Raw genomic sequence first — 22240 nt, forward strand, 5'->3', positions numbered from 1 at the left:
AATATGCCTGGAAAAATGTTGTTACTTCTCATCTCCAACATTTTCTGTACACCCAAAATTATCTGGATATCAGTCAAGAAGGATTTCACTTGGATTGCAGAATGCTTTTTGTACTTTATTCCCTTCATAATTTAAGAAATAAGATGTATAAGGGTGATGTCATAGCACTGATCCTATTAGAACTGTCGCCTGCCTTCGACATCATAATCACTAACCTCGTTTTTCTAACACTCTTCTCTATTTTGCCATTTTGAACTGTGTCTGATTCTTCATTTGTGAAAAGAAACAAGCATTTGCAATGCAATAGGTCTAGAATGTATCAGAGTTTGAGCTATTGACATTGTAAATGACAATACCTTTTATTTATGTTTTGTTTTTAAAACGGATAAATAAAAGGCATTATCATTTACAATGCCAATAGCTTAAACTCTTGCAAGTGCAAGACCTATTGCTGTGCAAATGCTTGCTATAAAAAATGTAAAAAGCGTTAGGAGAGAGCGTGTCCTGCCTGCAAAAGCAGGCAGGATAAAGTTATTTGAGAAAATAGTGCTCGATGGCAGTAATTAAAGCCTACCGAGCAACAACACACGTAACAGGGAGTGTCACTATGGGATGTTACGAAATGAGACGAGGCGGTACTAATGAAGGACTACTAAGCCTTTTGACCAATGAACAGCCACAGTTTACAGTGGACACAAGCCACTGAAAAATGTGGGCGGAGAGTGGGTGGAGGTTCAAGTCCCTAACTCAATACAGCATGCCTCGCAGTGTAGTGCATGTGCTGCCCAGGTTCGACCTAAAAAGCAGGTTGTGCTATCACTGTTTGCTACTTCTACTTGCCTGCTGAATTGGGGTGTCCCACAAGGAACCGTTTTATCCGCTTTTTAACAGTTCATGCAACCGTCTTCGATCTCTGGGACACATTTTTTACTTTTGCAGGTGAAATGAAGTTAATGCTTAATCTGATACAATCCCATTTTTCCACACAATGTGCACCCTATAGGTGTCAATTGGCGTCTTCCATCGCCACCTTCCAATGGAGGAAGTTAGTGATCTTCTTAAGAATTAACCCTGCTAAAACTTAGTTGCTTCTGACTGATTGGCACTGTACAGTTTAGAACAATATAAAATAGTCATTGTTCCTGGGCAGACGCGCCTTTTATTCCAAATCTATGTAATTTGGGTATCTTATAAGGACACCTCTCCTCAGGGCCCCATGCAGCTGCAGTTTCTAGTTCCTGCTTTCATTAGCTTAAAGCCACTAGGAATACACTGCCGTTTGTCCATAACAAAAACCACAATTCAGACTTGATTATGGCAACAGCATTTACCTAAGTCCCTCGGACACAGTTACAACTCATTCAGAAAGCAGGAATCTCACTGATTATTGGACACAACAAATGGGAGCATAGCTACACCAGCTTCCTGTCAGGGACATGATACTGTTTATATCCTTGACTATTGCACATAAGGCAGCCTTTGCCTCCTCCTTCCAGGCATCAAATATGAGCAATTATACCCCACAGAATCGACTTGCCTAACATTCCTGCTTCTCCTTAGGCAAGTTTAGGAGACTAAGCATACTTAATGGCTGCAGCTAGGATTTGGAACTCGCTGCTATTTTCATTATGTGCTAAACCTTCATTGTTAGGAAACAACTGAAAACCTGTCTTTTTCCCAATGGAGGAGAGCTGAGCTCTGCTTAGCTATTTGCATTGGCACCAAGAAACATAGTCCAGAACATACCATAACAATGTCTTTACTCTCATTCCTGATCCACTCTTCAATACAGACAGATCCATCCCTTTGGAGGGCCTGCGCATGCTACTTGCAGTCAGTTGTTAAGGAAGTACTCTGGTGCTGGGGCAGTGATGCATGTGAGGAATGTACATAGCTATTGACCATACTGCTTGTAGCTGGCATCATTCACTGATGTAATGAAGTCAGCAGTCTAGTAGCTGGGGGGGCGGAGCGAGTAGAGTGAGGGGAAGAGGAGGAGTCACGATAGGAAGAGGCAGTTAGTGTAGGGACAAGGCAGAGATAAGAGGCTGATAATAAAGCTCCTGTTAAACCACAAGAAGTGTCCGTGGTTCTTTGTAGCGCGATGCTACAACTGGCGACGAGGGTGGGATGAGCAAGCCCCACTGTCCAAGTAGCCCCCGAGATTGTTGAAGAGCCGGGAGCAGCCCCAGGAGCAGGTGTGGACCTGCCTGAAGCGACCGATCGCTCCGAAGCGCGATTCACGCTGGATGCGTGAGATTTGAATGCCACCAGTGAGTACAGAAGTCGGGAGCCTACCCCGACCCTGCCTTGTGCCCTAGAGCGAAGAGAGGAGTGCCTCTACGTTGGAGACGCTGTCTCCGAAAGCCTGCCAGCGAGCGCCATTGAGCGCGTTGAAACGCGAGCTGAAAGCCCGTCGATGCCGGCTGATCTCACGCCCGATGCGTGAGGTTTGGCACGCTGTCGCGAGGGAAAAGCGGGAAGCTGCAGAATAAGGCGGGAGCCCACCCCGACCTCACCTGTTAGCTGTCGCCGTCGAAAATAAGCAGAGCATGAAGAGTGCCACACTTGAAGCTGCCCGCCGGTGAGTCCAGCATGGAGAGGACTGACTGAGCCAGGAGAGAGAGCCTCGTGTGTGTGCAGGGACGGCGGCCATCTTGAAGTCAGGCAGCTTTCGAGACAGTCCCCTTGAGTGTTGTAGAGCGGCCATTGTGAAGTCAGGCACCCAGCAAATAAGCAAGCCTTGTCAAGTGCAAATAAACAAGCATTGGCGAAGGGACGTAAAACAAGCATTGTCAAGTACAAGTAAACAAGCATTGGCGAGTGCAAACAAACAAGCATTGTCAAGTGCAAATAAACAAGCATTGACGAGAGCAAGTAAACAAGCATTGTCAAGTACAAGTACACAAGCATTGATATGTGCAAACAAACAAGCATTGGCAAGAAGACATAAACAAGCATTGTCGAGTGCAAACAAGCATTGTCAAGTGAAAATAAACAAGCATTGACGAGAGCAAGTAAACAAGCATTGGCAAGAGCAAATAAACAAGCGTTGACAAGAGCAAATAAACAAGCATTGGCGAGAACACATAAAGAAACAAGCACCAACGAAGGATTGGAAAGAAGACAACGACACAATGGCGACCTCACCACAGCGGAAGCTCCTTGTTGCGGGAGGATCACACCTGCGAGCTCCGGAACCTCTGCCCGTGACCACAGGAGGGACTATGGGCCCCAAGTGGCAAGAATGGTTAGAAGACTTCGAAGATTATATTGAGGGATCCAAGGTGACGGAAGACAAAGAGAAGTTAATCGCCCTCCGCAACCTGGCAGGCCGGGAAATAAGCAAAATCATCAAGGATCTTTCGCATGCTGAAACGGGGACGTATGGCAAAGTGCGTGAGGCACTGAACAAAAAGTTCCTTCATAAAAGAAACGTAGATTATGAGCGCCATGCATTCCACCAGGCACGCCAAGGGAAGGAGGAAGCAATGAGTGCATTCATCACCCGGTTACGACGGCTGTCGAGATACTGCGAGTTTGAAACCTTCTCGCCTGACGCTGCCATCAAATCGCAAATCATAACCGGTTGCCATTCAGAAACACTCAGGAGACGGCTACTGAGGAAACCCCACGAATTAGAAGAGATTGAAGAAATGACCCGCATATCTGATCAAGCGGAGGAACACGCTGTCACCATTGAAACAGGCCACAACGTCAGTCATGAGCAAGCGCACCGTGTTCAAGACCGACCTCGTAGCAGAAGGAAGTATTCGCGGGAGAATAAATGGAGACAGAGACCGTCGTCTCACCAACGGCGCCCGGAGTACAGGAGAAGAGAAACAGGGCGAAGGGACCAAAAGCCGGAAAGGACTGGCCGATGTTATCGGTGTGGCTATGACTATCCCCATACAGACACTTGTCCGGCCATGGGTCAGCAATGCAGGAAATGTGGGCGATCCAATCACTTCGAAGCCATGTGTGGGGACTATCACAAAGAAAGGCGAGGTGGGACAACGAGATCGTCCCGCTCTGACACAAGAAAACATCACATTAGAGCTGTTCAAGGAGAGCCCAGGTGGTCCCCAGGTTCATCACATTCCAGCCGGGAATCACGCAGGTCACGTTGGGGACGCAGATCCCCATCTCGGGACTCGAGATCATCTTCCTCCAAAGACTCAACCTACACTGTGGAACACCTGAACCTGATTGCGGACCCTGATCAACTAAAAAAGTATCCACGTCTAGATATTAGAGTGGGGAATCACGACACCAAATTTATATGGGATAGCGGAGCCTCGCTGAATTATATTTCAGTTACGGAACACGAGAAAATGGTCCCAAAACCCCCACTAACTTTTGCACCAGTCCGTGTCTTTACGTGGATGTCCAAAAAAACGCTCCCCTGTCTCGGTAAATTCCACACAACTCTCACCCATGACGACATCACTGTACCGGCGGTCATACATGTCATCAAGGGGCCTGACGCCGACTGCCTACTTAGCCTCCCGACTGCGGAGCGTCTTCATCTGGTGTAAGTCTTATTCACAGTCAACGACAATAAGAACTGTGTCAGCAAGTTTCCCAAATTACTTCCCAAACCGGGGAAGGCGGAGAACCCGGCTGACTACATGCTTTGCCACCCTCTACCGTCGTCAGAATCCAAACCATCGATTGCTGAGGAGCATCTCTGTCAGTTGACCAGCAAAAGCAATCCACCGGCACCATTACAAATGACCACCCTACCCAGGATGACCACCCTACCCAGTGGAGTGTGGCAAGAAGTTGCCATGGACTTCTATGGACCACTGCAGTCTGGAAAATATGTGGTTGCCATAATTGACGAATATTCACGATTTCCCATCGCACAAATAATATCGTCTACAAGCGCCTCCTGCACTCTCAAGGTGCTAGATGAGATATTTGCAACATGGGGTGTCCCCAAGAAAGTCAAAACAGACAATGGGCCCCCATTCAATGGACACGAATTCAGTGCTTTCGCGAAACACATGGACTTTGAGCACAGAAAAGTTACACCACTCTGGCCACAAGCGAATGGCACCATTGGGAGATTTATGGCCACGCTCAAAAAGACATTTCAGCAAGCCACTGCTGGGAGGCGAGAACTGCAAGCAGCTCTGAATGAAGTTCTCAGAGCCTACAGGACAACTCCTCACTCAACAACCGGACAATGCCCTGCAACCCTAATGCTAGGGCGGCCAGCGAGAAATCGTTTCCCGACAGAGGAAGGTGCTCTGCAAGCGGTTTCACCAAAGTACATGCACCAGGAAATAGCTGTGACTGACAAGCATAACAAGGACAGACTGAAATCGCATGCCGATGCCAAAAGGAGGGCGAGGTCTCCATCCTTGCACGAAGGGGATCATGTCTTCGTTAGACAGGAGCAGCAGAGAAAGACTGATTCCCGATTCTGTGACGAGCCATTATTAATTACCCAGCAGAAGGGCATGATGCTGACGGCGGAATCTGAACAATGCAGAATCACCAGGAACATATCCCACTTCAAGAGGTGTCCGCGAGACATAGAAGGACCTGGGGTGGACCCGACTGATACTCCCGCACCTGGAGAACCTGATCCTAGTGATACCGGGGGCAGAGGTCAGCAGAGTGAGTCCGTGCCGAGCGTGTCCACTGGGAACACGTCGTTGCGGCTGTGTCGCGATATCCAGCCACCAAAGAGACTGATTGTAGAGATAGACTGAAGCACTGTTTGTTTTATCAAGAAAAGGGGAGATGTAATGAAGTCAGCAGTCTAGTAGCTGGGGGGGCGGAGCGAGTAGAGTGAGGGGAAGAGGAGGAGTCACGATAGGAAGAGGCAGTTAGTGTAGGGACAAGGCAGAGATAAGAGGCTGATAATAAAGCTCCTGTTAAACCACAAGAAGTGTCCGTGGTTCTTAGTAGCGCGATGCTACAACTAGGGGCTAGTGTTCCTTCTCACATGTCATGATTTGGAGAATAGAGAAATAGGATTCGAACTGACAGTTGATTTGTTTCAACAGCAGCTGATTAAATTATTCTTTATTAATTGAATTTCAGGAAAAAATGGCCAATCTGTACAACACTCCAGAGTTCTTTACAAACATGGAGCCAATTCCTGGTGCTATCGAAGCTGTGATGGAGATGTCCAACATGGAGAAGTAAGGGACTATCAGAAATGTATACTTTTTTGCTTTAACTTTAATATGTGCTGCTTATCCATAAAGTATTGTTTAGAGCAATTTATTAAAATAAAAGTTTTCATTATGAGCCTTTCAAGTAATATGCACATGCTATTGAGGTGGTTACAGTTATTGATTAAAAAAAACAATGAAATGTAAGTATTCTACAGTACTAGTAAAGTGAATGCCCATTACAGAAGGGAAGGTGTTAATGAGCAATTGGAGGGTATAAGGGTTGTAGAAAAAGCAAATATTTAGGGAATGAGAGGCGGAAAGACCTGGCCTGGCTTATGAGCATTAAGGATTAAAGTATAGCGTAATGAGTACCACAGGGTTGCAGAAGGCAGCTGGAAGCAGGTCAGATTCTGTATGGAAGAGATAGAAGTAAGGGACCACAACTAAGATAATCGTCTGCTTCCTACAATGTACCCTGTTCGTGAAGTCTGGAAGCATCGGCATAGCATAACATTGTACTACACCTGCGGGGAGATTAAGTGAACTACTGCCCAGAGTCACATGGTGCTTATCTAAGCGTAAACCAAAGGAAATGATGGACGGAGTGTTGAACATTGCAAGCACTCACCCCCAGTCAACTGATCTGGGTTTAATCCATCACCGTTCTTTAGCCCACTCTGCCACCCCAGTTCAGACATAGCCATATGCAAATCAGTCTGACCCTGTGCCTCATGGGAACAGTCCAGCCCGAACTGCCAAGCCATGTCTTCCCTGGAACGGAAACAAGCTTCCTAGGACCGGTTTCTGGCATTTCAGCCGTCTTCAGCCAGGCTTGCTTGAATCCAGTGGCAATGTGAGCAAGGGACTCACGTCTGAGCATACCCTGCCAACTTATGGCGAACAAAGCAAAGGAAATGAAGTTTGGTTTTGCTTTGTTCGCCATAAGTTGGCAGGTGATGGATTAAACCCAGATCAGTTGACTGGGGGTGAGTGCTTGCAATGTTCAACACTCCGTCCATCATTTCCTTTGGTTTTGCTTATCTAAGCGAAGCTGCCGCCAGCGCTGGGGGTCGAGCAGTGGCTTGACTCAACTGTTTCATAGCTGCTTTGAATCGGAGAATGGGAGAGGTGTCGCGCGGTGGCCAGAAAGGCTGGCTCCAGAGCATGGAGCCTGGGGCTGACTGGCTCTGGAGCCAGCCACTCTGGCCGCTGCGTCACACCTCTCCCATTCTTCGATTCTAATGTTTAAGTTTTGACAAAGCAGCTATGAAACAGTTGAGTCAAGCCACAACAAGACAGCCCACGTAGCTTCATCACAGTCAGTACAGGGCAGGCGCGCAACACCCAGTGGACTCACAGGGCTTCAGCCCCCTCCGTCGTGTGTGGCAGCCCGGGATGAGACAGCTTCCCCGGCACCACACAGCCGCACCCGAGCACTTCACAGGTCTTTAAAAGACCATTTGCATGTTAATGAGGCCTCGCTGGTGTTTCACCCCTTCTAAGAGCCCCTGCAGCTCCACTCTACCTATGGCTTAAAAGATTCAGCCCCCTCCGAAATTTTTTCTTAGCCCCCCCCCCCGAAATTTGGCTCTAGTTGCGCCTCTGGTACAGGGGGCAGCTGTTCCGCTCCCACTGCAGTAATTCTGGGAGCATGATGGGCCAGTGCCATGGTGGGTCAATCTGTTCAGCTCATCAACCCTTGGCCTCCCGACCTCTCGTCCCTTCAGCATCTAGGGAGGGACAGAAAGCTTCTCTAACACTAACAATAGTGCAAAGGCTCCTACAATAATCCGTCCCTGCCTAAGGGTTGCCTACCATCTAACAGGCGTCTCACAAAGAGGGTGGAGGAGACACCTCACCTGTCGTTCGACGGCATCCTTCATCATAGGTGCCTCCTATCATCATGGTAGGTGAGTACCACACTGATGGGCTCGATCAGAACGAACTCGGGAGCTCGAGATAAATGATATTTTCTGCATTTCCAGGTAAAAATAATTAAAGATAACACTATATAATTGTTTATTTCATGGGTATCAACGACATTGTTAAAATATCAAAAGCTGGATATATCTTGAAACTTATTGGGTTCTTCAGCAAAAAATTATGTCGACTTGTTTCAGCCCTACTAGATGAAATAAAGCAAAATGTAGTGTCAGCAGGCCCTAGGCAGAAACAAATTGATGGATGAGCCATTCCACTTTTTTGGTAGGGAAGGTTTATATTGGGAGTATGTGCAGGGGCTTAATAAATAAAATCTCTCATTCTCTCTGAGTGTGAAATAGAGACACAGAAAGCTGCCTAGCTCAGTCAGTAGGCACTATCACCAGCAAACTCAAAGTTCCTGAGCACCTCATACCGCGTATATGGAGTGGACCAATCAGTCGCCCTGTGTTTAACAGAATATAAAATGCTGTCACCAGCTCCAGCCAGCGTGATCTCTGCTTCAGAACTCAGTGCTGGTCACCTCTTTCACTCTGCTCACCTTTTTCATGCATTTCTCGTGGGTTATCCGGTATCCCCTCATAGCCATGTGAGTTCCATGGAGCCTCGGGCCGGGACTGCTCCGAGTGTCTCATGGCAGCTCTCAGGTTACACTCCTCTGTAGCAGCCCCTCGAGGATGCGGGGGAGCTCTTCAGCACGCCATTTGTGTAGGCTGAACTGTGACTGTAGTTTAGGGAAGAACATGAGGCTGTCTTAGTTGAAATGTTGACTACAGTGAAGAGACCTCTCAGTTGAAGAGTTCCTGTACTATTATGCATTGTGTACAAGGGCAGTCTCACTTAGAAATTGATTTCAACTTGTATTACACTGTTGAGTTACCCATGATATTTGTTCTGTGTTTGGTTGTACTCAGTGAGTTCTTCACTACATTTGTGAGGAATTGTGATATTACTGTACCATTTTATATCCCTCTTTCTTACAATCACCATTGTGTTTCTGACATCCTGTTGGCCATTCATGGATGCTGCTCCCTACCTAATCTACTCCAAGGGACTAGCTACCCTAACAACAATAACAAATTGTATCTGATGGCTGTGACTAACTTCACAAAATGCCTTCTCTAATTTTCAACATTAGGGCTAATTCAAAGAATACTAGAAGCTCCGATGATTTGGTGTGAAGTCCAACCAGCAGTGGTCATCCCATTTAAATCAGGCTGTCAGCACCCTTATTGCTCATTTTATGCCTCTTTTTTCCCTGTGTGTCAGGTTTTCAGGCTCTGAGTGGTCCCCAACTCAGACAGCCTATTCTATCCTCCATCGAGGTAAGTGTGTTGCCTCGGGATCCTTAGTGTCCCTCCTTTATAGGTGTCCATGCTATTTATGGGTAGGTCCAGCCAGTACTGAATATTAAAGAAAAAAACTTTTTATAGGTTTTCAGCATTAAAACGTACCGGATACATATATAAAAATAGTCATTAATTAAGAGTACATATATAAAAATAGGCATAAATAAAGAGGTCAGCCAAGTTGTGCATTTGATGAACTCTTAATAGAACAATTTTATTATTTCCTAAGTCGCCTCTATACGTATATATATCAAAGGACCGTGCATGATCCAGTAAGTCTCCAACATACCTCCTGGATAGTCATTCCACTTAGTTGTAATGACATTTGTTATGCACTTACTGGATCTTTCAAGGTTGTATATCTCCCTCATTTGAATGACAGGCAGAGGTAGGACATAAGAGAGAAGAAGGGAAGGATGTTAAAGAAGAAATGTCTTGGAAATGGCTCCACTAAGACCACCAGATCTTTTTGTGTTTTTGGTGACGGTTGGATTATGTATATGTTTCTCTAGATGTCAACAATGGTCGTCGATACCTCACAACCATTTGTGTAACAATTGTACCATAGATGTCTTGTGTCTTGCAGTGTCTCTTTTGGCTGTTATACAACCCATCCATATTAACTTGTGGTTGCCTCGTGTGCTTTCCGCCTCTTCAAGTGTACCCAGGAGGGCTGTCTTGGGCGTAAGGTCGATGGTGCATCCCGCTACTGCAGATGAGTGGGGTATTATGCTCTTCCAATATTGCTTTATTTTGGGCATTCCCACAGTATGTTCATGAAGGTGCCAGTTGTGGTTTGGCATCATGTGCAATTTGGGGTTATACCTATGCCCATGTTCCAAAACATTTCTGGAGCGTAATAAGTACTGTGAAAGTAAATACATTATAGAAGGTGGGGGAGTGCCGAAATTCCAAGCATGCGGGCTGCCATTTTAGTCTTTCGCCAGTTATCATCATCCATGATTACCACATAATTTTCCCAGCTTTACCCGTCAAGGGGTCTGGGGTATTGACCACTAGGAAGCAGCATATTCAATATATACCTCTCTTTCCCAGCAGTTACAGCATTAGATTTGCATCCAGGGCGTTACCTCTGGGAGCTCCACTAGTTGCTCTTGAAAGGGCTTTAAATGTGTCTTAACTGTAGTAACCAAAAGTGCTGGGATTTGATCATCGAAAAGCTTCATATGGCCCCTTACCCCCTTTCCCATACATCACCAAATTTAGAGATCCCAATACTATCACGTACTTTAAATGCATGTAAAGCTTTGCCAAACAGACAAGCCAGTGCACCGAAGGAGGGCAGTTTCCAGTGTGGGTCTAAATGCAACCCAGTCTGTTTCAGGGCCCTGTGTCATGTGGGGGGTGAGGCTTTAGTTACATTTGATAGTTAATTGGGGACTGTGACCCTATAGAGCAAATCAAGTGTGCTGGATCATTTGTCTTGCCAAAAAGCTAGTTGTTAATTGTGACCTATTGGGTCACCCAGTACTAAAGCTGCATGTCTGTAACCCCCAATCCACCATTGTATACCATTAGTAAAGATTTGGCTAAGTATGCCCTAGGTTTTTTGCTCACCCACAGGAATTTTCATGTAAGTGTGTGCAACATGTTAAAGAAACTCATTGGTATGTTGTATGAGAGGTTTTGAAGTACATAGAGCACTCGGAGAGTGCACTCATTTTATATAGCATTATCTTGCCGATGAACAAGATATAAAGAGTATCCCTGCTGCGCAAATCTTCCTATAGTCAATGTAACGGGGATAATATTGAGGTCCCAGCTCCACTGGGGCATAACAAGCAGTGTACTTGTATGTATTTGAAACTGTCAGATCGAATCTGATGTCTGGATTGACTTTGTACCGCTTTTCCTGTATTGGAACAAGAACTGACTTATTCCTATTGATTCCTCGCCATATAGGTCTAATATTTTCCTCAGTTGTTCGCTTGTGCAGTTGTAGTTCTGAAACCCTTTATAAAGGCATCTATCCTAACCCATTCAGACAGTGGTTCAATCGCTAGCACGAACAAGAGGGAGGATAAGGAGTGTAGGCCGCTGGCTCTTTATATAGTGCATTAAATTGAAGTACACCATGTAGAGAGTCCAGTGGATCCCCAGTTGGTAAACAGAGGTACAAGTAGATCCTTCGGACGCTCATTTTGTGGTGGTGTGGGTGAGCAGTTAGGCTTATCAGAGGGTAGTGCTAAACATTTATTGTACTCCACTGAAGCAATAAATGAGAGGCACACTCAACAATAAATCTTAGACCAATTTGTATAAAAATAACAATTATCTTTATATATATTTGAGAAGTAAGACTTCAAGATCAGATAAATACTTCATATACTTTTTGCAGTTCGAAGAAAATGCAGTACAGTTAAGAATATGCAATACTTTCTGTATCTGAGTGCATGTCGGAAGATACCATCAAATATTTGCCATCGCGGTCAGTGAAGAGCAACAGTTATTGAAGGCTTTCTTTTTTTTTTTTTTTTTAATTGTATTTATGAGTTTCTGATAAGTATAAACAGGGCACAACACATTTGAAAATGAAATAATATACAGAACAATAAACAGGAAAAAAACATATTATTACCATACACAATGTCTTTATAAAATACTCTCATTACTTCAAAACTTCAATAGGGAGTCAGGTAGGATCCTCTTTGCATTTCTTCAGTGGGTCCCAAATTTTTCTTCCTAATTTTCTCCCTCTTTTCCCTTTTCTAGCATATATAGCGTTCTCTAAATTATATATTGCCAATAAACGAGCAAACCATTGATGGTACGATGGGGGTATAGGATCTAGCCAGGCTGAAGTTATACATAGTCTTAATACTGCCATTGCAACAAATAAAAAGTATCCCCCCTTCATGTGTATGTCATTATGGTTAACCCCAAGGAGAATTATCGATGGAGACAAAATTATTTCTACAGCTAAAACTCTAGATAGAAATTCCTCAATATTCTTTTGGGTAGATTGCAAATGGGTACATGTTGCAAGCATATGAGTCAAATCAGCCTCTAAACTTCCGCATCTCGGACATCTAATTCCCGAGATTCCTCCCCACTGAGCAATTCTCGCCGGAGTGTAGTAGAGATGATAAATAGTTTTGTAATGCTGCGCCTGTAGGGGTGCCGAACATAGAATACTCTGTCCCAGCTCTAGTGACACATGAAAACACTCTTCTATTATATCCAACTTCCTCCCCCATTTCTGCGCCATTCTATCCTTATCGTCTTGTTTAGCCTTTATCAATTCTGAGTAAAACCTCCGGATCGTGCAGTCTGACCCTGCTTGTAATAAATCCATAATTGGAATCCTGCAAAACCCGGCTGGACCCCCCCGCTTTGTTTCGATATAGCTTCTTATTTGCAAAAACTTAAAAAAATATCTCGTCTCAATTCCATAGTTTGCCTGTATATCCGAGAATTGCAAGACCCCTTGTGTGGTCCTTATGTCTCCCAGCATCCTTATCCCCTTTCTTCCCCATTCTCCAAAAACCCATCCCGAAAAAATATCTACTGGGAAAGTAGGGTTCATGCTCATTCTAGTGTATGCATGAACCCTGTACTCCTGTACTGTCTCCAGTGTGGACCCTCCCATGTGCCAGCGGAATCCTGCTGGTGGTCTTTTTGCGTTAATCCCCATTATTTTAGTTTTTGAAAGGTTGATGATAAGGTTGTTGTCTGTCGAGTACTTAAACGTGGTGCTGATCAGATGTTGTAGCCCTATCGGTGTTCTACTTATTAGGGCAATGTCATCGGCGTACATTAGGTTGGAGATAGTAAGGCCGCCTAGGCTAGGGGCATGAGAGTTGGTTTCATCCAGCAGCTGTGCCAGGTCGGACATGAAAATATTGAAAAGTGTTGGAGCTAGGACACAGCCTTGTTTTAAACCTTTTGTGGTCGTTATTTTTCTTGAAAGAAGGTCTCCTGGCCCTAGCTTGACTTGGACCCATGTGTCCGTGTGAAGTAGAATCAGCTGTGTGAGAAGGCCAGGTGGGATGTTCCTTTTTTCCAGTTTTGACCATAGTAAATTTCTGTTGACAGTGTCAAACGCTGAGGTGAAATCAATAAAGCATACATACAGGGGGAGGTTGGTTGCCTTTGTAGCGTCAATGAGGAGCGAGAGAGCTAGCATGTTTGTTGTAGTGCCCATTTGTTTACGGAAACCTGTCTGGGTGATAGGAATTACTGCATTTTCTTCTATCCAGTCCAGAAGCTCCTCTAATAGGAGACCAGCGTAATATTTGGCTTTGTTGTCGATTAGGGCTATTAATCTGTAGTTTTTTGGGTCCTTAACGTAGCCCTTCTTGTGTATTGGTGCTATTATAGAGCCTTTCCATGAAGCTGGGATTGTTGCAGTGTCTGTTATCTGCTTGAAGAGTGGGACTAGGGCTGCTGCCCAGTAACCGGGTTTTGTTTATACAATATTGGGAGGATCCCATTAGGGCCTGGCGCCCCCTCTGCTTACCCCTTCGCGATCCTGTTTATTATTTGTTTTTCCGTAGGGACAAAAGCGTTAATGCCCAATTGTATCATCCGTGGTGGACTTTTTTTGGCGTTAACCAATCGCCCTGTGGGTTTGGGCTGTGGCGCTGTGTTGAAATGTGCCTGGAGATGATTGGCCCAGGCTTCCTCTGATACATAGGAATCAATGGTCGAAGTCCTGGAGTTTTGGAGTGAGTTGACTGTTTTCCAGAATCTTCCACTTGTGTTGGTTCCTTTAGCATCGTGTAGCAGTCTTGCCCACATTTCATCCTCTTCTTCCCTTTTGCCCTGCCAGATTATTCTCTTCTTTTCCTGTTTTAAATTATGCATCTCCAATTGAATTATGGGATCCGGTCCGTCACGATGTAGTTTGCGCAGCAGTTTATTGATGTTACTTTTCAGGTGCTTTATCTTGATGTTTTGATTTATGGCCTTGTCACAGTTGCCAGTTGAGCCGGTTCTCTTTCCTTGACTTTTATAATTTTGGCGGTGAGTATTAGGTTTCCTCGTGTGGGCCTGTCCCAGGCTCCGCCTGAAATGTTCCCAGGCGTTCAGGTACTTAGTGTTGTTTGCAATGCACTTTTCCCACCGGCTTTTTGCATCAGATGTAAGGCCTTCCAGGTTTGACGTGTTGCATTTGATTCTTTTTTGTGCCACCTGCAGTGAACAGTCCACAGAGATCGCTGGTCTGGCTTGCACCACCCCCTGGAGGTTAAGGCCAAATTCTTGGGGCTGATGGTCGCTAGTTGACATTGTGCCAATTCGGAAGTCGGTGATTTTCGCGAAGAGATGCAAGGATACAAATGTAAAATCTATGGAAGAGCTGACTGTTGAATTGTGAAAAGTAGCTGACGGGGGGCTGTCATTTGCAAAGCGGCCATTTAGTGCTGCCAGGTTAAGGTGTTCTAGATCCTTAGTGCTTAAGCTTGACAACCGGTTTTGGTTACCCCATTTGCTTGTTGCTTGTTGTGGGATTTCCCATGCGAGGAACAGTTCTTCTAGCGATGTGTCCCTTGTTTGAGGCCCTCCCAGAAACATATTGAAGTCCCCTGTGATTATGAGACTTGTGTTCGCTCTCTCAGTCAGTGTTTCTGAGATCTCTTCTACCAGGAGAGTCATTCCTGCTTTTTTTCCCCGGGGATGTAGATATACATTCGTCAGTCTTAAGTTTTGTTTTGAATCTTTTCCCCTCACTTCTAGTTCTATTGTGAGGGTGCAATTGTTACCTATCTGTTTCGCGCTTATGTGCTTTGATTCGTTAAAGGACTTTATTGCAGTGTATATTGTAAGACCACCCTTTGGATGGCCGTATTTAGTAGTTCTGGTCGCTGGAAGGTGATATGTGTTGAAGCCTTGAATGTGATGTGGTTGTTCTAGCCAGGTCTCCTGTAAGGCTATTATGTCAAATGTTTGAAAGTAGGAGAATAGCTGAAGGTCGTCTCTTTTGTTTCCTAAGCCATTAATGTTCCAAGAGCATGTTCTTAGTTGTTGCTGAATGGCCGGATTTAATTGAGTGTTTTGTCAAGACTTTTCGGATCTTGTGTTTACTGTCCTCGCTATCCAATTCCAGTCGGTTTGATCAGTTGGGCATTGCTCTTGCCTGTTTATCCTGGACACTGAGTGGCTTCTAGCCCCCTTTAGAACGCTTTCAGTTTTTCCTGATGGTGGCCTGCATGTTGGCTCGTGGATTTGTCACTGATCTGAGGTATTCAGTGTTCTGACAGGAAGATCTCCAGCTGACAGGTTGGTTCCTTTAAATTTGGGAGGGGCACATACCCTGTACAGTAATCGCTAATCTCCTGCAAAGGCATCTGCAATTTCACTGAAGTCAGTCACTGTTCATCCTACAGTGGCCTGCATTTCTGAAACAATTGTGGTAGCTGGATCCTGTGTGGTCAGCCAATAGAGAAGTTTGCTCACTTTATCTCCAGCATCTTATCATTTACAGTGCAAGGCCACTCAAAGCTAGTCTGGCTGAGGCTAGGGATATTGCTTTCAGTTGCACCCTTATGGATTCCAGTTTTCTAAGAACCAACTCCCCCAGAGAGAACAATCAATCAATCAAGGACTTATAAAGTGCAATTACTCACCTGTGAGGCTCTCTAGACACTTGGGGGGTGGGGGGCTGGGTCTGCGGTTCAGTCAAAGAGCCAGGTGTTGAGGTCTTTCCTGAATTGCAGCAGCGATGGTGATTGCCTGAGGTGCAGAGGCAGGGAGTTCCAGGTCTTTGCAGCATGGTAGGAGAAGAATCTTCCTCCAGCCGTGGTCTGTCGGATCCAGGGGACGATGGCCAGGGCTAGTTGGGCGGAGTGGAAATGTCTGGTGGGGGTGTAGAAGGAGAGGCAGTGGTTGAGGTATGCTGGTCTGGCATTGTGGAGGGCTTTGTAGGTGTGAGTGAGAAGCTTGAAGGTGATTCTCTTGTTGACAGGTAGCCAGTGAATTTCTCTCAGGTGGTGATGTGGTTGCATTGTAGCGTGGGATGTTCAGGATGAGTCTGGTGGAGGTGTTCTGGATGGTCTGCAGTTTCTTTTGGAGTTTCTGGGTGGTACCATCGTAGAGTGCGTTGCTGTAATCGAGTCTGCTGATGACAAGTGCGTGGGTGACCATTTTCCTGGACTCGGTGGGTATCCACATGAAGATCTTACGAAGGAGGCGGAGCATGTGGAATCATGTGGACTGGATGGCGTTAATTTGGCGGTTCTTTAAGAGCAAGGAGCCCAGGATGATGCCAAGGTTTCGTGCATGGTCTGTGGTTGTGGGGGGATTCCAAGTGCTGCAGGCCACCAAGAGTCGTCCTAGGCAGAGGAGCCCAGGATGGGGACTTCGGTCTTGTCTGAGTTAAGCTTGAGGCAGCTGTCCTTCATCCAGGTGGTGACTGCCTTCATCCTATCGGGAAGTTGCTCTTGGCGGTTGTGGGTTTGTCTGGGTGGGAGAGAATCAGCTAGCTGTCGTAGGTGTAGGAGACGATGTTGAGTCTGTGGCTTCTGGCGATGGCTGCAAGCTGTGTCATGTAGATGTTGAAGAGGGTGAGGCTCAGGGAGTATCTCTGAGGCAACTCCGCAGCTGATCTCTGTGGGTTTCGATCTGAATGGTAGAAGTCTGAGTCTCTGTGTTCAGCTGGTGAAGAAAGAGCCGAGCTATTTGAGGGTTTTGTGGCAGATGCCGGCGTCATGAAGTCTTGGGCAGAGGGTGTGGTGGGAGACGGTGTTGAAGGTGGCCTAGAGGTCCAGGAAGATGAGGGCGGCAGTCTTGTCTTGGTCGAGGAGGGTGCGGATGTCATCTGTAGCTGCAATGGATGCGGTCTCAGTGCTGTGGTTGCTTCTGAAGCCCAATTGAGAGAGGTCCAGGATGTTGTTTGTTTCGGCGAACTCAGAGAGTTGGGAGTTGATGGCTTTTTCTATGACTTTGGCTGGCAAGGGGAGCTGAGCAATGGGTCTGTAGTTCTTGAGGTCCGTCGGTTTGGTAGAAGGTTTAATCAGCAGGGGGTTGATCTCTGGGTGCTTCCAGCCCTCTTGGAAAGTTGCAGACTCAATGGAGCAGTTGATGGTATGGCAGAGTACGAGATCTCCTTAATCTTGCGGAGGAAGAAGGTGGCGAGGTTCTTCAGGGCTTGTAGTTTCAATGAAATAACTTTGTATTAACGGCTATAATGGTAGCGTCACATTTTTTCTCTTCTGACTAATGTATTACTTAACATGTTCTCCGATAACTGCCTTGAATGCCTTCCAGGATGAGATTGTGGATAAGACCAAAACTGTTGAGATTAAAATATTCTGCTATTTCCCCTCAGAAAAATGTCACACAGTCATCATCTGTCAGCTACCAAGCATTGAAGCTCCATATAACCTGAGTTTTATAGCCAGGATGATAGCGATTCAACTCAACTGGTGAATGGTCTGATAGGCCCTGCGGTAGAATGTGAACATCTGCCACTCCTTGAGCATCAGCCGCCAGTAGAAAGAAGTAAATCAATTGAAACAATGATCTCTGTGGATTGGAGTAAAAGTTAAAGCACCTTCCACAGCGCCAGATTCACCATACATCACTTATACCCAGGGTTTCGGGCAACAGAAATAGTCATATCATTCAATACTTGTCAAGTGTTTGAGAGCACCAGGTGTACCTGCCATTGATAGCATTAAAAACATGCCCATTATGATTTTAACTGGTAGAAAATGGGTCAGCAGGTTCACAAGTGTCTGGAGAATACTATCTGTGAGCTTGGGAGAGGAATATATATTAAGTAGTTCCCACCTTTTCCTGTTCAGTTATACTGACATGAGGTCATTGCATACCAAGTAGTTTGCTTGCAACACAGTTATTGTGAAAGGGAGGGGCTTATGTAAGAGGATCGCCACCACCCTGGAGCCTGATGTGAAACTAGAGTGGATGACCCAGGTATAGCCATGCCTTACTAGGAGTCCACAGTTAGTGCCCATGAGATGTTTGTCCTACAGAAAAGAGGATATCTGAGTAGTGGCACTTAGCAAACTGTAGAACTGAACCTCATTGTATTTTATTATTCATACCTTTTACATTCCATAAGAGAATTTTGTAAATGTTATTGGTTGCCATGTTGCTTATAGTGGCCACATTTTGAAATGGTCCATAATATCCCTATAGTACATCATCTGCTGAACCAAAACATGTGAATTAATTATCAAATTAAGTCCCAAACCCGGCAACTTCCCAATACCCTAACCTTCCACCCAAGGAGTATCTGTTGCCCCAAAAATATGCCATGTATAGCAGAAAAGGGAACGGATTACCCAGTAACTTGAATACACTGTGGCTAGAACCCCATTAGAGAGGATGTGCAGGTCCTCAACTCGGCTCTTTTGGAACATACCTTTTAAGGCACATGAAGAATGTCTTCAGTCAGACTGCCTTCCCATATTTCCTCTCTCTTAATTCCTAATCAGCCTCCCCTCCCTGGATGCTAACAAGATCGAGGGAGAGCTCTCTACCCAGGACTCTCGGAGCGGACTCAACTTCACTGTATATGGCATGAACAAGATAAAATTGTAAAGCTGGTGTATTAGCAAATGATGTGTCTATATTTTGATGTATCAAATTATGCGCCTCTCCCTCTTCCTCTCTAGTGGTAGGCATACGCTGTTCCTCTCAGTCCCATTGTGATGAGACAGCTGCTCGTCTGAGGATGCCGTTGAAGATTCCTCTCTTTTCTTGGTTCTCATTCATCTGAGACAGGTTGCAGACAAGTTGCTTCTTCTATTGGTTCACTGCATTTAGATCCTTCTCGACCTAGTCCCAGGTTCCTTTATATGTATTGAAAAAGTGCTCTTTCCCATTGTGGATCATTTTCAAACTGGCTGGGAATAATAACCAGTAGTCCAGCTGCATTGTCTTCAACTTTTGTTTTACCTTTACAAAGGGCATGCGTTGTTTCTGGACTTTGAGTGTATAGTTTGGGAAAAATCGTGATTTTAAAGGATTGGTGGTAAAGAACGTGTCTGCCGGTCTGCCCGCAGGATTGTGTCTCTGTCAACATGGTTGAGGCGATGGGCTGCAAGGTTTTGGGGAGCTTGGGTACAAGAGGAGGCTAATGAGCCAGTGATCATTATTATTGCATCTGGACATCCCCTCAGCATCTTTCGCTTTATCTTCAGTTTATTTAGTGACCTTTTGCAGGTGAGTGACTTTGCCCTGACTTGTCCCTCCACCCCAAGAGTCTTCCTTTTTCTCTGTTTCTTGATCAACAATGTTCATTATAGGAGGAGATATATCTCTAGACCCACATTACCTATTTTATTCTTGATAGATAAATGAGTTTTGTGAATTACTTGGAGGATAGCTGCGCTGATGTATTGCGCACTTCGCCTCTGGATTGGTGCCAGGTGGTTGCTATAACCGAGTGCCGTGTTCTGTAATTGTCGGTGTTACCCTGTGAGTGTTCCCTCTAGAAAAGTTAGGAGTGTGTATTAGGAGAACAGAACTTCAGAATTGAGGGACTGCTGGCCCAATTCATAGCTAGCTCACAGTGCCTCACCTGAACCTGGGGTGGCAATTGATTTTGACAACCTCGAACATGCCACTTTAATCCCCAAGGGAATCATGGAAACAGATCTTACTTATCCATGCCCATGGTAAACATCAGGAAAGATAAAAATAAAATGTCCAATACGTTTATTGAAACAGTCGTAATCTTACATAGAAATAATAAGTGCATTAATTAGTCAGATAAAACAAAGTAATTTAATTGGCATTGTGAACATGATGAAAAGAATAAACAGTCCAATAAGGCTGGCACAGGGATTCTGCTGGTAAGCAGAACTGTGCCTTGGGATGACAGGACATCAGAATATAGGGACTGAGTCTCCCAACAATGTCAGTATCTGTCAGCCCAAATCCTGGCTAGCTCACAGTGCTTCACCTGAACTGCTAACCTTCCCAGAGTAGCAGGTGATTTTGGCAAACCTAGAACATGACCCTCTAGTCTCCAAGGTACCCATGGAATAGATCCTCACCTTTCGTCACTCATGCTTACGCTTAGTGAACAAAAAAAGACACGTAGAATGTTTACAATACATTTATTGAAACTGTTGTAGTCTATTAGGTAGCAGATGTGCTGTGATCACTTGGCAGATTAAACTAAACAAAGTCATTAGCAGTACTAGCAGGCTGTATAAAATAAACGTTCCCACCAGGGCAAATTATCTATGTGACTAAGCCTACCCTTACTGTGTGATCTCTGGGATTGGCAACAGACCCCATTCCTGGTTTAAGTAGTTAGGTGGTCCACATTGTGTGTGTAAACTCAGGTTATGCAAGGCAGCATGTCAGGCTCTGCAGGCGTTTACTTCAGGACTGGTTTCTCTGCCGGAATTCTCCTCTCTGACCTCAAGGGTACAAGACACAGTTTATATGAAAACACTACTAAGTAGGAAAGCTTCAGCTGTGCTACCGTGTTATGTCTAAAACACTAGGATCTGTCGCTGACCGGGCAAAAGAAAACAGTACCATATGTTGTTATGTATTCCTAGCAACCTTGTACAAAATGTGCAGATTGACTTCCGAGAAGAATCACTGAATAACAAACAACACATACAGTGTATTCCTAAAATAATGGCACAAAAACAAATGAGTTATGTGTTGCTGCACAAAGCAGAGACAGCCTAAAACATCTAATACGCTAAGCTAAGGGAGAACCAAAGTGGGCCCAGATGAGACACCACTACTCCCTCTCCTTGGTTGGGTAGGTAACTTAGCGACTAACAAAATAATACATTTCACAAGGCAAGCTAACTCAATAGCATGCATCATATTTAAATGAGTTAGTATAATAAAAATTAAACAGGATTTTTTTTTAAGTGGACCAAATTAGGCTGAGCTGGAGGCACCCAAGATTTCCTCCACAAGTTCAATGGTTAGTGAATCCAGAACAGGTTCAGTCTCTCCAGACGATGATTGCTCAAAAGACCAATTCAATAGCTCGAAAGAACAGACAAGATCCTTGTTATCAGCTGATGCTGAGGAAGTAGTCTGTTGTCCAGCATCTGTGTCATTAGAGCTGGAGTTCGGAAATCCTTTTGCTGAAGCACCCATCCATCAAGTAGGAACCAGCTCATGCCATGCATCTTGAAGCAGCTGAAAGTTCATTGGACAACTCTGAAAATGAGTCGTTATCGGACTCATCAACAGGTTGATGTCCATAGGAACAGGCAATTGCAGTGCAAGGCAAATATCCAGTGCCAACTCGAAGGGACACCAAAGGCAATGAACATGGGTTGTAAGCAGATAAACCCGGCGGGTCAGAATGGCAATGACCAGACGGTGTTCAGTTCCTAGAGCAGAGGGACTCCAAAGAATCATATCATGCGCTCAGGGCACAGCTGGACTGGTGGTAGTTCCATTACGAGTAGGCTTTGAAACCGAACATCCATTGCGGAGCAACAAAAATAGAACCAAAATGCTGCAAATGAGATATAACACCAAGGGTATGCCCCCGAAAACACTTGAAAAAAGGGAATGTATAAAGGACAGTATAAATCCCCAAAGTGCGATATACCAGCAGTATTGGAAGCATTAAAAATGCGATGATCTAGCTTGCTGAAATGCAGTAGGAGATTTGTGTTTTGTGTATTTCTCTGGATGTTCTTGCAACCTGCAGTTCAAGGGTTTCTCAGGCAGATGTTAATGCCACGTATTTTTGAAGCAATAAGGCTTTAAGTCGGCTTAGCTTGTTAAAATCTGCCATCAAAGTTGGACTTGAAGGCCATAACGAACTTTAAAAAAACGCATGCGTTGGAGGGAAAAGCATGTTAATGCAGCAGGTCACTATCTGGGGAAACAGAAAGG

The 22240-nt window shown here is 45.1% G+C and overlaps 1 protein-coding gene across 2 annotated transcripts in view; it reads left to right on the forward strand.

Annotated features, from left to right (window-relative positions):
• Window positions 1–22240, forward strand: part of NT5C (5', 3'-nucleotidase, cytosolic) — a 314989-nt gene that overhangs the window by 62451 nt on the left and 230298 nt on the right. For both annotated transcript variants that reach the window (XM_085617046.1, XM_085617047.1), the window contains exon 2: window positions 6058–6158. In XM_085617046.1, coding sequence (XP_085473172.1) covers window positions 6058–6158 — 101 coding nt within the window. The remainder of the gene's footprint in view (window positions 1–6057; window positions 6159–22240) is intronic.

This window comes from Triturus cristatus, chromosome 7 (assembly GCF_964204655.1).
Source record: "Triturus cristatus chromosome 7, aTriCri1.1, whole genome shotgun sequence".
Classification (NCBI taxonomy): Eukaryota; Metazoa; Chordata; class Amphibia; order Caudata; family Salamandridae; genus Triturus; species Triturus cristatus.